Consider the following 15,353-nt stretch of genomic DNA (forward strand, 5'->3'; position numbering starts at 1 on the left):
GAAATGATGCTATGATTCTGAAAGAAGTGTGTGTAAAACTAGATGTGATGTTTGGACTTTGCCCAGTGAGTGTGAGCGCAAAGCAGGGGCAGAGCATGAAGGAGTCTGAAAGTTGTTTCCTGAGAACTTGATGTTGAAGGAAGAGCAGACAATCTAGAAACAAACAGGAAGCCATACCTGTTTGGAGACCTGTGGGTTAAGAATCAGTTGGCTCCTTTCCCTCTAAAATTTCCCCAACACCTTAAATGTTTTCAGATGCGCAGAAGTCACAAATTGGAAAAAATCCCTTGAAGTATACTGTGTTGTCGAACTGAAAGAGAGGTCAAGTGGTAGGTCTTGGAGGAAAATTTGGAGCACAAAGTGGGGAAACTGAGATATGAGAAGGCATATGACAGCTTTACCTGTTTGTGTGTTGCTCCAGGATTGCTTATAAAAAGTAAACACAAATCTGACCAAAAGGTAAGCTTCCAGAAACTAAGATGGACCTCTCTATCTTCAGATTGTAAAAATTGTTACAGCTATTTTCTTGAGCATTTTTTGACTGCTGCAATGTAAGCTAAATTTAAATGTAGGGAGAGTACTTTGTAATTTATGAAAAAATTCAATACGAGCATATGATAGTTGTCATACGTGACCTGAGAGTCACCTGTTTATAAATCTAGAAAACTTGAAGGTTAAGCTTCAGAGAAATTTATGCAAAGGTAAGAAGTAAGGGGAGTTGTCCAAAATAGTTTTACTCTGTAGCAGCATCACAAAGGAAAATGTGTAGTTAAGAACCATAATACCCATAGCTGGTTTGAGTATTTGTCTTCCTCTTCTGTCATATGAGAGATGCGTGAAGGGATTTGCAGTAGACTAGGTCTGAATCATAGAATCATAGAATCACTTTGGTTGGAAGAGACCCTCGAGATCATCAAGTCCAGCCATTAACCCAGCCCTGGCACTGCCCCATGTCCTGAGAACCTCATCTCTGTCTGTCCAACCCTCCAGGGATGGTGGCTCCAGCACTGCCCTGGGCAGCCTGTTCCAATGCCCCACAGCCCTTTGGGGAAGAAATTGTTCCCCAGATCCAACCTCAACCTCCCCTGGCGCAACTTGAGGCTGTTTCCTCTTGTCATGTCGCTTGTTCCTTGGGAGCAGAGACCAAAGGCTTCCCCAGGCTGGAGCCCAAAACTTCCAACAGCGAGGCAGTTGCTGGGGCAGGGAGCAGGAAAAGAAACCCCAAATACACCTATAGCATCATAGAACTCATAGAATCATAGAACCCACATCCCTGCAGCTTTCCAACAGCATCTATAGTAACCCAACCCTCTCTCTTTCAGGCAAATTTTTTAAAGAGTTTGCAGACTTGATAGCCCAGGATCGCTCGCCACTGGGGAACAGCCGCCCCTCGCTCAGGGCTAGGGAGTGATTTGTGGCAGGGGAGTGAGGAAAGAGTGGACGGAGCATGCAGCACAGGTAGCTTCATATCAAGACAGAGGAATAAATAAGATTCCTTGGAAATAGCTCAAAGTAGTGGGAGCAACGGAGAGAGAATGCGGAGCAGAGTGGGTGCTGGACAGTGTAGTGTGGGTGGTGAGAGGAGCAGATCCAGGAGTCTGGCCTCTGTTGGGCTTGTGCTTCAGGGACGTGCTGCTTGCTCTGGGAGCTGAGAGGTGGTTCCTCCTGGCACGGAGCTTTGGGCATATCTGTGAAGCACAGTCTCCAAGAGATGGTGATTTTTTTTTCTTTTTCCAGAGAGTAAGCCATGCTAGGAGTGCTCACAGAAAAATACAAAGCTGGTATACAGTGCTTCAGTTCTCAAGGAAGTTCTTCTCTGAGGTACTCAGTGTGTTGAAGACGTGGTGACAGATACCCAGGTAAGCACCACAGCTCCACGTTTGGTCATCGCATTGTGTGGAATAGGTGGAGTTCAGTTCTGCTGTATGTGCATATGCGAACTCCTTACACTGTGCTCTGCTCTTAGAGATAGGAAATGGAATAAGTGTCCAGCAGGTAGGGTTTTCAACATGGCCTTGGTTTCAGTCTCTTAAAACCCTCTGGTGGTGATGCAGACACTTGTACTGAGTTTAAGTCTGCTGACAACAGGCTTGCTTTCTTTAATCAACTTTAGCACATCACTTTGAAAGACACAAAATCAGTGGTCTGGTTTAGGCTGTTTAATGTGCCTTGCCATAGTGGAGGACATCAGTATTTTTGTCATATTCAGAAATTTTTGAGAGCATCTTCTGAGGCACAGGCTGAAGGAACTTCTGTTAGCCGGAGGTTGTATGGTTTCTAGAATTTTGAAAGAGTCTTTATAAAATATTCCAAGATTAGCTCACATGCTGACCTAAGAAATAGGGTACATCTTTAGGCTATGAACTATTATATTTCATCCTTGAAAAACTTTTTCACATTGCCTAACAGGAATGCAGCTCTAATACTGTATCAGTGATGTGTCTTTTGCCTCCTTGGTGGTGCTTCCAGACTGTCTTCAAGTAAAGGTGGTAATCAAAAACTTTCTAAGTATTAGAACCTTCCTTCCTGTCAACCTTTGTATTGTAACCCAGAGGGTCTGTTCAGACCATGTAACTCTGTGCCATTTGAATTTTCACTCCAGCTGTTGTGCTCTGCTGATGTCAACTGAGAATTCATGCTCCAAAATGTCTGCTAAAGGACTGTGTCTGTTCATCCTCAGCGGGTGCCAGCTGCTTCCTCTCTGCGTTTTGGGGAGGGTTCTAGGCGTGAGCTGGGAGGTAAATCTGGTAAATCATTTCTATCCTACCATTACCTGATAATTCAACAACTGTATTTTGAAGTTCTGTTGGCTAACTAAGCCACTTGTCAGGGTACGGTGACAGTCAGTTTTCTAAAACAGAGTGGCCTCTGGCTTCTGGGAACTACAAAAGTCAGAATTTTATTTTATTTATTTATTTAATGTATTTTTTAAAAATTATTTTTTATCCTACCTGATTTTACTTAACCTGCTAGATTTCACTGCTGCATGTACAGCTTCTTTTCCTGTATTTGAGGACTACGAGTTTAATTCTTCGGTGCGATCATCATGTGTTCATTTAATACAAAGACCTGAAGTTATGAGAATTCTGAGAACCAGAATCTGTGGTTGTTCATGTGTTGGCTTCTATTTTTTTTTTATGCAAACGTTGCAGGTATCTAGGAGCCTGTGTTATTATCTCATACTTTCTCCAGGAAAGATTATACATGCTTTGTTGGGTAATATTTGCAGGCAGTTTTTTATTGTGGGACAGTCTCCCAGGTTCCAACTGTGATGATGTATTTTTATTTTCTGTGAGAAGCAATGAAACTACAGCTGGCTGTGCATTATCTGTTGTACCTTTTCCGTGTCTGTTCTGTGTCTAGTCAACTGAGCTGGTTTTAATTTTGAACTAATCCTTGGTGCCGCCTTCTGCTGCAGTGATATATCTTTATGAGTTTAAACAGTAGTTTCGAGTATCTGAAGTGCAAAAACGGGTGGAGAGAAGCATTAGGATATTATAACCCTCCCCTCTTGCTCTTTCCGCGCTGCGAAGTGCAAAGCTGCCCGTGTTAGTGCTGGCGAGCGTGGCTCCGGCGCTCTCCTCCATCTCTGGGTTTCCCTGCAGCCGCGGGCGCTGCACCTCGCGGCTCTCACAGCTGCTGGACTTTGATGGGGACATGCCTGCCTCCTTCCACCGGCCTCCCTTGGCAACCAGCCCTTTGAAGATGACCTCTTGCTGTTTGCCTGTTGTCTCTCTTGTGTTGGATTATAGATGAGAGGTTGGCATGAGGGGAGGGGGATGGGGCGGTGTGTTGTGCGTTTAAAGCCTTCTCAACTTTTCTTTCTGCATTCTCAACTTTGATTTTTCTCTCTGGCTTTTACCTCTATATGGGTAAAATGTTGTCTTACGTATGGAAAATGATTTATGGCAGAAATGCACAGTTTCTCTTTGGCATTTGTATATGCAGCAAAGGAAGTTTGATGAGTTTCTCGATGAGGACATTACATTCTTCCTGTAACAATCTATTCACATTAGTTCCCTTCCCCCATCTCTCCTTTAAGGACAATATTGTTCGTGGTTTTAGGGCACCCTTTCTCTGCGTGCATGTTCTGTGTTCCCCTTCCCTCCCTCTGGCCTCAGTGAACGCACCTTCTCAGAGGCAGCACCAAATATATCACCTTGTTAATGAAGGTTTTGGTCTGACATGGAAAGGGATGCACTAAAGCCCTGGGGCTGGGTCACATTTTGCGGGGACGCTGGTTACTTTTGGAAATCCAAACCACCAGGCTTTGCTAAATGCTGACAAAATCCTTCATGAGAGTGTTAGAGTGAAACAGTAGCTGTAGGGTAAGAAGTAGGGTATTATCAGGGGTCAAACAAAGCATAGGAATAAATGTCCAATTTTCACGACAGCAAAAGGTGAACAGGTGAGGTATTTTAGTACAGAGCATTGTAGCTAACAGTGTTTACACACTTTTACAAATTTTACCATCTCCTTTCTCACTTTTTTCTTCAATGATGAAATCACTTTAATCTACCTGTGTCAGCAGTCAATCTGAGGTTTCCTCAGGCTTTATTAAAGTCTGGGTGTGGAGGGCAGAATGGCAGTTGACGTTGGCATTGAATATTGATGAATAGGGTCAGGAGCTACACATTACAGCATATTTTACAGCAAAAATGAAGAAGTTGGAATGCCTCAGTGCAGCATACCACCCCAAATTAGAAGAATAAGATGTGGGAAGGTATCTGTGATCTCTGCATGTAAGTAATTTGTCCTTATATAGAGTATTGCGTTTTAATTGGATCTCCGAATATTATCTTCTGTTCTGAAAACAGCCAGCAAAGCCAGCCTCTTTCCTTTCACCCCAGATAGAAACAGTAAACAAAGACGTAAGGTAGTAATAGATTATTCCCTTGGAAATAAGAGACTTCGTGGCACAAGGGCAGGGGTATGTTTGTATTCCCTCTGCTACTTCTCTAAAGGAAATTAAACATCAATGTGTCTTTTCAGTACCCACCTTCATGTAATTTGTTTGCTCTTACACAACCTGGGCAAAAGTAGGCCATGCAGATTATACCTCTGTGCTTTGTATTCTATGGGCTGCTAGTGTGGGTGGTGTAGTCTAATCCATTTTAGCAGTCGCTGTATACCTGTTCTCCTCTGAAAGTAGGACATTTACTGGATTTCATTTTTAGTCTTCCTTCAGCCTGTGCAAGAACATTTCTTTCCTTCCTTCATTTCCTGTTATAACTTGTCTATTTTAAGTGAGCTGATTCTTGTCCAGGCATAGAATCACAGAATGGTTTGGGCTGGAAGGGACCTTAAAGCTCATGCAGTCCAACCCCTGCCAAAGGCAGGGACACCTTCCACCAGACCAGGTTGCTCAAAGCTCCATCCAGCCTGGCCTGGAACACTTCCAGAGAGAGGGCATCCACAACCCATTCCGTTGGCTCACCACCTTCACAGTATAGAACTTCTAGTCTAAATCTACCCTCTTTCAGTTTAAAACTGTTAACCTTTGCCCCATCTTTCCGGTGGACCCTTGTGAAGTACTGAAAAGCTGCTATAAGGTCTCCCTGGAGCCTTCTCATTTCCAGGCTGAACAACGCCAACTCTTTCAGCCTGTTCTCATACAGGGGGTGCTTCAGCCCTCTGATCATCTTCGTTGCCTCCTCTGGCCCCTCTCCAACACGTCCATGTCTCCCCTGTGCTGGGGACGCAGAACTGGACACAGCACTCCAGGTGTGGTCTCACGAGAGCAGAGCACAGGAGGAGAATCACCTCCCTCGACCTGCTGGCCACGCTTCTTTTGATGCAGCCCAGGATACACATTTCTGGGCTGCAGGCGCACGCTGACAGGTCACGTTGAGCTTCTCATCAACCAACACTCCCGAGTCCTTCTCCTCAGGGCTGGTCTCAATCCATTCTCTGCCCAGCCTGTGTTTGTGCTTGGGATTGCCCCTACCCAGGTGCAGGACCTTGCACTTGGCCTTGTCGAACGTCATGGGGTTCATGTGGACCCACCTCTCTAGCCTGTCAGGGTCCCTCTGGATAGCATCCCTTCTCTCTAGAGCATCAGCCACCCCACACAGCTTGGTTTCATCTGGGAACTTGCTGAGGATGCGCTCAATCCCACTGTGCATGTCGCTGACCAAGACGTTAAATGATACTGATCCCAACGTGGAAGCCTGAGGGACACCACTCATCAGTGATCTCCACCTGGACATGGAGCCGTTGACCGCAACTCTTTGAGTGTGACCATCCAGCCAATTCTTTATCTGCCGAGTGGTCCACCCATCAGATCCATGTGTCACCATTTTAGAGGCAAGGATGCTGTGTGTGTCAGTATCAAATGCTTTGCACAAGTCCAGGCAGAGGATGTCAGCCAGACGTAGTGGTTCTGTGAGTCCTGTTGTATGCCTGTTGTTTTGATGCATGGCATCCATTTCTTCAAAACTTAAGGGATGCCTCAGAAATGATTTTGTGTTACTTTACCTTGTCTTTCTCCTTCCCTACCTTTCTTGATTCATTTAGCACTCTTAATGCCAGCAAACCAGCTGTGCTTGTTAGCAGTTTACTGCAAAATACACAGGGTAATATCTTCCCTTGCCGGGGTCCTGGAGGACTCTGGAGAAGCAAGTCAGGTCTCACACTCCATGTAACATCAAGAACTTCCTGGAAAGCCACAGTCTAGACCAGATTGCATGAAATGTGATGAAGTGAACTGTACTGAGTTTGGAAATCAGTCACAAATCAGTCTCTGCATGTAAAGAACAGTCACTACCAGTCTGGAGGCTTACAGTGCTCTGAAATTTTGGGTCAGGATGAGATCTGTCAGTCTGCTTGCTGAACTTTCTTGCTAAAATACAATCTGCAAATCAAGTAGCTCAGAGATTTTTTGCAGAGCTCTGTGCTTGTGTAAAATAGAATGCTACCTTCCCTGGTGTGTGCACACTTGCATGTTGCCTTTTAATTCCTTCCTAACACTCTTGGAATATTCAACCCAGACAAACTCATTCCTTTTCTAGGTGTGCATCATGTGTGCTTTTGGCAAGGGAATGCAAATGGCAATTTGCTTTTAGGGTTCCTTACATGAATGCTTTCAGTCAACTGGGGGTTTATTGGCTGTTGAACAGTTACATTCGTTCTTTCTGGGTCCCAAACACTCGCTGGGGTTGAACAAATAGACCTCGCTGTGTTTTACAGTGTTTGTCAGGCTCTCTTCATACTACCTACTCCGTTTTCTGCTGGAAAACTTGCAAAGTTGTAACTCCATATGAGGCCTTTAACTTAAGCCAAGGAGATTGTAAGTCACTCAGCTGATACTTCCAGTTTTAAGTCCCCACTTGAGTGCTATGGAACAAATGTAGTTGTTCATGAGATGCGAGATAATCCTATTTTTCCTGGCCAGGTATGGTTATGTCTAAAGTTCTGGCCATTACTGCATTTTTGGGGCCTGTCTTGTTCTGTATAGGGCCAGAACTCTTTGTTTCATCATATAGCTACTGGCAGCCTTCTTCTGCCAAAGTAATCTACAAAGGTAGCATTTTACTCCTAATTTTCCCTCCAGTTTCCCCCATCTTTAGTGGCATTGTGCCTGCATCATTTGCCAGCATCTTTCCACCCATTTGAAGAGGAAGAAACCACAACTATAACCGTGACTTTGTTCCCCTTTGCTCTGTCAGTACTGTGGTAGGAGAATTCAGTGTAATCAAAGCACTTAAATTCTTTAGAGAAGGAATCTACCCTCAAATTATCTTGGGTATGCACATCTTTTCATGGAGTTTTGCATTTGAGACCCTTTGAAGGATGGAGAGGCCAGCTTTCTGTTTGAATGGGCTGAGAGCTTCCCTTGCAAAGTGTTTGGGATGACGAGTGTCCAGCTGCTCTGCTGCAGCAGGTCGCTCAGCTGCGCGGCGTGGGCAGCACGCTGGATCTCCGCCTGTGCAGTAATCTGATGCAGATGTGCTGAATTTGGCGTTTTGTACGCATCTGTTGCTGTGCGTGTACTTTGGGTATCTGCAGCGTCTCTCTGACTTGGGGCAGCCCAGCAAGAGGGTGTCTGAGAGCACGCTGCTGTCTTTCAGCTGGTACTTTTCTTCCTCTCCTGAGGGATGGATTTGACTTTGGTCCGTGGCACAGGTGAGCTGCTCACAAGCACTTCAAATACACTGTGAGTCACAGGTTGGGTATCCCTGTGTCAAAGGAGTAAGGGAAGGATGCTGCTGCTTGCTTCAGGTGATGGGTGTGCTGAACTATTAACAGATCAGTGCTAAGGTCTGGTTCCAGAGTTAGCAAAACCTGCTCTGGCTGCTCTTCAGAGTTTCCTGCTCCTTCTCACAGGATCTGGCAGACTGGAGAGTGTTGGCCTGTCCGCATGATAGAATTTTACTGGCCTTTTCTGCATGGTGGATGTGTTCAACTGCATATCTCTGTATTTGCGTTTAATTACAGCATAGACTGGATTTTTCGCCATTCCTTTTGGCGTGCTTCCTGGAGTAAAGTGGACTGGGAGAGGATTTCAGGAATGCTCGATACTCTCGCTATAGAGAAAGCTCAGTGGAAGCCACTTGTGGGTTCAATGGTAACCGCTGGGTTGAACCGCATGGTCACAACCGATAGCCAAGAAAAGCGCACCGCTGGAATGCTCAGGTCCTATAATGTTACATTTTGCGGTGATTCGGTTTTTGGCAAGACATTCTTAATCAAAAAGGAAAAAAAAAGTCTGAAAGTGAAAATACACTGTCTTAATGAAGTTTTGTACTTGAGCTGAAGGCTGGGAGGCAATAACAACTCCGAACTTTTTTTTTTAACTACTCGTTAGTTCTTGATATTTATTTTAATTATTTTTTTTCTATTTCTGTGGTTTTGGGTTGCTTATCTGCTGATACAGGGAAGCTACATCCTGAGACTTTTCTTTCTGGAGGGGTCTTATTGATGCTGGATGACAACACTCAGTGGAACAATGAGAATGTGCAAAAGATATCTAGGAGACTTACTAAATCAGAGACATGTTTTGTCTTTAAAAAAAAATCAAGTCAACCTCAAAACCCAAAAATGAATGAAAAATATCTGTGCCTTATCTCTCTTCTTTTACTGTTTGTCAGGAGATAAAACACCTGATTAATTATAGGGGATTAAGCACAGAGGGAGACTTTGGCAGCGTGATTGGTAGGAAGCCTAAAATTCACCTAAGAAAAGAATGGGAAGGATAAATAGGTACTTTTAGTGAAGAGGTTCTTGTTTAATTTGATTGTTACAGATCTCTTGTTGCTGTGACCGAGCACATGTTCTAAACTCTGTGCCTTGCTGTGTTTCGGAACCAGGAGGCCTTTCCAGAGGGCAGCAGAGGTCAGGCCGCTCAATCCACAGCTGCTGGGCGAAGGCGCGTGTCTCGTGGACCAGCTCCTAGCTGCTTTTCGCTCAAAGGGTGGAGGAGAACAAATGATGTTTTGTGACTTGTAGGGTGTAAGGAATTGAATTTATAATGAATTCAACCGGAAGAAAGTTTGGGAAGGTAATGCTGAGCCTTAAAGGCATGTTATTGAAGTTTTTAAGACTGTCCAGATCTCGTTATCCACACCTGGCTTGTATTTATTAGAACTGATAACTTGGCAGGAAAGGGGAAGAGTTGGGATCTGTTAGGGTTGTGTTGCTTTGTTTTAAGTGGTACTGAAATAAGGGAATCTGTTCACAGTGTTGACATTGCTCTGTCTCTTTACAAACTACTGGAACTATGTAAGACACAGAAATGCCAGCCTGGATTTATCCAAGCTAGCCTGGGCCCTGAAGCAATGTAGTGGGATCATCCTGGTGTGTATGGACATGACTGTCCTGCTTCTACACCCAAACCAATAAATATTTGGTGGCATGATATGCCATATGGATTTAGTGGCTTGAAGGTTGAAGCTCACTTGTGATCTTCGCATGGTGTGAATGTACTCTGTTAGTTTGTTTTGTTTAGGGCCTTTGGCATCCTTAATTGTAGCGTGGATTGGGAAAACAGACCAAACACCATCAACAACAAAAACACAAACCAAACCAAACAAAAAACGCCTGTGCATGAACAACTGAAGCTGGCTTTCCTGCCAGCCACTGGAGCCCCCGTGTGAAGTGTATGTGAAATACTGTTGGCTGGGATGTGAAACCTGCATGGGTACCAGGGGTTGCCCCGACCCCGATGCAGGACCTTGCACTCGGCCTTGTTGAACCTCATCTTCAGAGCCTCGGATTCACTGGAACAAATAGTCTAGGAACAGTTCGGCTTTGCAATGTACGTGTTTTTAATTGAATAGTGCCATGTTTTTGTCAATTGTCCCTTCTTGAAACGTATAGACTTTGAGGGAGTACTGCTGCCATAATATAATTTGTTTTGTTAATTACTCTGGTGAGATTCCAGTGTGATGCAACAAAATCCCCGGGAGTTTCTAGCCTGCAGATGTACCTAGTATGTTCTCCACATTTGCCAGCACAGAGCCTGCAGCACCCTGTTAGTTTTGCTTACCGCTTGCATTGATTTTTGCATTTGGGTTTGAGGTTTCTTATCTGCAAGGTCTTTCTGCCATTGTCTGATGGTTTAATAAACTTCAGTCTCCTCCCCACGTCAGTTTTCTGTGCGCTGGCTTATCCTGATTTCCAGGGACATAACTGCAGAATGTGCTTGGTACTGTGATCTAAAGAACTATTCACGCTTGGAAGCTGTTACGGAATAACACTGTTCTGGAGGAAAGTGGCTGCTGAAAGAATTTTCTGTTCATCTTGGCCTTTTTCCAAGATGTTTTCTGGACTAAAGTGGCTATAGACAGTATTTTTTGTATGGTTGGGGAAAAAAGGACCAAGACTTTTCATCTCCTGACAGTGTATAGAAGGATCCTGAGCTGTTCATATGGTGCATTTTGACACTATTATCCTTGCAGACAGGAAAAAAAAAAAAGACAAAAAGGTTGAAGTTTTCTTGTATTCATCAGGACTTTTTGAGGTAATCGAGTTACAGAGTACAATGTTCCTTCTCTGTCGGTTTACTGTTTGTCTGCTCTGTAACACTAAGCCACTTAAAGTTTGTGCGGCTCTTTTTGAAGTTATTTTAAACCCTCAGCAATGTATACAGACTTTTTTAACCTTGGATGAAAGCACCTGAGTCGTGGTTTCAGTTTTGCCCTTTCAGGCATGTGGAAAGTACCCCAGCACATTTCAAGGATTTTGAACGAGAAACTTCATATATATGGGTAATGGTTTCAAAGCTCAGCTGATACAGCATACGTTAAGGGAATTACATCAAGGGAATGGTTCTGTGTTTCTTTAGATATTTAATAGAAGCTTTGTGTTCACTTAAAGGATCCCATGGATTCCTTTTTGGGTTGATTATGTTGGAATATATGCCCTGGCGATTTTGGAGAGAGCACTCTGCCTGACTCCCTTTCCTGATTTTATGTCTGTGCTGAATAGTTTATCCATCAGATGCTGAGTTTAAGGAGTGGTTCATCTTCCGGTGATAGTACCTGTCCCACACCTTTGAACAGAGTAAGCTGAGCTCCTCGTCCATGGGAGACTGTAGACAGCTCAGTGTTGTCTAATAGTAAATCATAACAAAAAAGAGGAAGAATGAATCAAGAGTTGGGCAGAGGATTCTGCTCTGTCTGCCCAGTATTGTGGTCGCCTGGTTTTGTTTTTTTCAAAATATGGGTTGGTGATAAATCTGAATAAACCTCTGTATTGTTTCAGATCACTGTCCTGTTTCACATATTTCACAGTAGTCACTTGAGTTATTCAGAAGGTTGGGGCCCCAGAAGATGATATAAATAGCTCTCCTTGCATTGCATCACTTGCAAAATGAAAGTCAAGGTACAAGACACGGGCGAAAAGGACAAAATGACAAGCGGTGATGCAGAACAGGTGGCAGGATTAGTGACCATTACATGGTGCTATTTTGCATGGATTAGTGAGAGATATATATGTAAATTATGGAGCAGTATAATCTCCTGTTACAATCAGCTACCAGAAAACAGAATTGTCATAGTGTTCCTACCAGTTTGTGGTTTTCTTCAGGTAGTTTGGTAAAGGTGTGATTTAAGGGCAGGCATGAAGCTGGATAAAGTATTCTTTTGCAAATAACTGGTTCTGTATCTATGTTAAAGCCTGGGCAAGTCTTAGGCAAGTGTCTGTGAAAAATCTGAAGATTTGAGTTGAGGGAAAAAGAGAACAAGGAGAACATAGTAAGCAGGGGAAGAACTTGAATGTTTCACACCCTAGATGATACACAACGGTGTTATCCTAGTGAAGGACAGCCAGCTTGGAAAAGACAAAGTTTATAAAAAATCTATGTACAGGAGGCTCCTTGCCATGATAACATCAGAGTAACCACATAGTGTTGGAAGAAGGAGGAAGAGATTGAATATCTGAAATTAAAGCAAATGCTTATAATTGCCTTGTGTAAGAAGCACACAGACCTATTAATAAAAGACTGAAATTTTCTCACTTCATGATACTTCTCCCTCATTTAGATTCAAAAAAATTAGAGATGTTCCATAATAGTTAGGAGGTTTCTTATACCTTACTTTGAACTACATGATAGGCATGCTCCAAAGGAGGGCAGACAGTTAATATTGTGCAAATACTCAAAAAAAATGTGATAATGCCTCTCAGATATTGGTTCTGGATCTTATGACATGCAAAGCTTTTATGAGTGACTTCACGTAACAGTTTGTATTGTTTCTGTCAGTTTGCAAGGAAAGGTGGTTTGCAGTGCAAAGTGGAACTTTGTATTTATTTTATATCTGAGAAAAGGACTTACAATCAGATCTGATTGTGAGCCTTAAATGATTTTTCATAAGCAAAGACAGTGAGCTCACATAACATTCCAAGATTTTGTACTCATAGCGTGTTTCAGAAACATAATAAATTCTTCATATATGCAGCTTTAGGTTTCAGTATTTCTGATGTACCTTGATAAGTAAAAGTGTATTTGTCACAAATGAAGGCATTCAAAAGCAATCTGTATGTTTTTTGAGCTCCACTGATTGATGAAAGGTTTCTTTCTGATTGTTTTCCAGATGCACCCCCTTGGACTGTGTAATAGCAACGATGAGGAAGACCTGTATGAGTATGGCTGGGTAGGGGTGGTGAAACTGGAGCAGCCAGAGTTGGAGCCCAAGCCGTGCCTGACTGTCTTGGGAAAGGTAAGGGGGCAGTTTGGGGTGAATGCTGCATGTAACTGTTTCTTGGAACAGTTAGTTCATTTCTGAGAAAAATCAGCAACAAATGAAACAAGAGAAAACTCCCTTGACTCCACAAAATATTCCCGTTTTGCCTGTTTTCACACTAGGTGCTTCAGGGAAAGACAGTGTCATAACTCAATGGATGGAGATAGTGGGGGGGAGCTGAGTGCACACATTCTCTTTTTGAGCTCCGTAGGAACCTAACGAAGACTCCTGCAGCAGTAGTATTGGAGTAGAAAAGAGTGAACTGCTAGTGTGATACTAACTTGATCAAAGGAAGCTTCTTATCAAATCAGTCAAAATGAAAGCATTTTATTGATTTTCCGTAGGTGCAATTTTCTCAGAAGGCATAGATTAATTTCCTTTGCGGGCGGGGATGATTCATCTTCAACCCTAGAAGAGATTTCTTAGCTTTAATTGCAGGATAAATATATCTAATAACAAGTGAGTCTGTTCTTACTGAATTGGTTAAAGAAACAACAATTTTCATCTTGCTGGAATCTCCCTGTGGAATACAGCTTCTGGAATCGAAACTCCTTACAAAACATCTCCCCTTGTTTTATGGGTGAAGTCAGATTACTGCTGCCAGATATGTTAAAAACGAAAGGAGAAAGCTGCCCTTTTCTTGTTCTCGGCTTGAGGAGCGAGGTTATTATATGTTATCGAGGCTTTGAGGATCGAGGTTATTGTATGTTGACATTTGACATCTCGAGTAGTTGGAGGAGTGTGAAAGAGCATGGGCTGTGAGTTCTACCAGTAACTGAGTAGTTGGAAGTGCATAGAATCTCTGGAGTTTGTCCTGTTCTTCAGCTGGCTCAAGCTGCTGAGACTGTGGAAGGACAGTGTTGGTGACTTCGGGTTAGCGGTGCAAATGTAGCATATGAGGCAGAAATTAAATCCTAGGTTAATGTTTTGTAGGTAAAACTTGTGTCTATATATTTAGAAACAAAACTTCTAAAAACCCCGCCTTTCGTAGGAAATGTGAAACCATCTGTTTGCCTAAAATTTGCTGCAGGTTTAGCTTGTGGGACATGGTGAGAAACATATCCCTAAGAAGTGACTGCCCTTTCTGTTGAATTTCAGCATAATACAACTTCTTTTTTTTTTTCTGAGCTTGGAGCACTGTTTTTGTTTCACAGAAATTCCACCTGATGCTTCTTCGCTCTTAGGAGGAGAAAATCTGAGGATAAGGTCTTGTGAGGATCGGAATTAGAGATTGGGTACTGAAAGATACATAGTAATCCATAAGTAAACTCTAGGAGTAAGCTGAGTCTTGGGGAAGGCCATTTAAAGAAGGAATCTGTTTAGTCCCATCTGTCAGGCTCTTGAAAAGCATGTGAGAAGTAGGTGAAATGGATGAAAAAGTGAAAACCATAGATAGCCTGCACAAACAATGTTGTATTTTCTGACTCGGTGACATTGCTTGCCTGACCCACTGCTGTGTACCCAGATCCCATCATGTACCCATCCCATGTCCCTGAAACCACACTGATCTCTGGAGTGAGAACGCCACAGTACCTGCTGATCTGAGCTTCCCAAAGCCTGGCCTGCTGACGGGCAGAGCCTGGCTTTGCTTCAGGAGCTCTGTAGCATCTACTTTGGTGCGTACTGATGGTGATACGACTCCTGCATCCTGCATGGTGTGTGTCCAGAGAGCCTGGGCACAAACTTCCCTGTGTGCAGTAATTTTAGCAGGTGAGAAGGGACTGGTCAAGGTTCTAGGCAATAGCTGCTTCTCAGTAGCTGTAATGCAGCACCTCATTCTGTATTTTCATGTTGCCATTTTTCCTTCTCTTCCTGAAATATTTGTTCCCTGTTTTGTGCTTCCTGCTGTAGTTTCTCATCATCTTTTCTCTGCAACCCTTCTGCTCAGTCCTCCCTGTGCTGAAGTTACATCCTGATTTAGAAGTACTTCTCAGAATTCTTGAAATATTGCTGAGTGCAGATAGCAGCAGGAGCATCAGCCATGAGCTTCCTGCAGGCCTGGCAGTTAAGTCAACCAGGTTGTCTTCCCAGTGGGAACAAATCGCATTGCAGTTGTCTCCATCTCTGAAAAGTTCAGTTTCCATGCAGTTTGGTGCAAATGGCTACATGAGTATTCAGTTTGGCCTGTGACCTGTTTTGCTTGGGTAAGTATCAAGTCTGCTGCATGTGTAC

At 43.4% G+C, this 15,353-nt stretch overlaps 1 protein-coding gene across 3 annotated transcripts in view; it reads left to right on the forward strand.

The window, feature by feature from the left end:
* The window catches only part of ZNRF3 (zinc and ring finger 3), a 73,330-nt gene that overhangs the window by 30,147 nt on the left and 27,830 nt on the right, over positions 1-15,353 (forward strand). For 2 of the 3 annotated variants that reach the window (XM_082066379.1, XM_082066380.1), the window contains exon 2: positions 13,032-13,157. In XM_082066379.1, the coding sequence (XP_081922505.1) occupies positions 13,032-13,157 (126 nt within the window). Of the gene's footprint in view, positions 1-1,734; positions 1,860-13,031; positions 13,158-15,353 lie in introns of those variants that run through there. The other variant, XM_082066381.1, reaches the window with a different exon arrangement.

Source organism: Streptopelia decaocto (assembly GCF_964273445.1).
Source record: "Streptopelia decaocto genome assembly, chromosome: 15".
Taxonomy (NCBI): Eukaryota; Metazoa; Chordata; class Aves; order Columbiformes; family Columbidae; genus Streptopelia; species Streptopelia decaocto.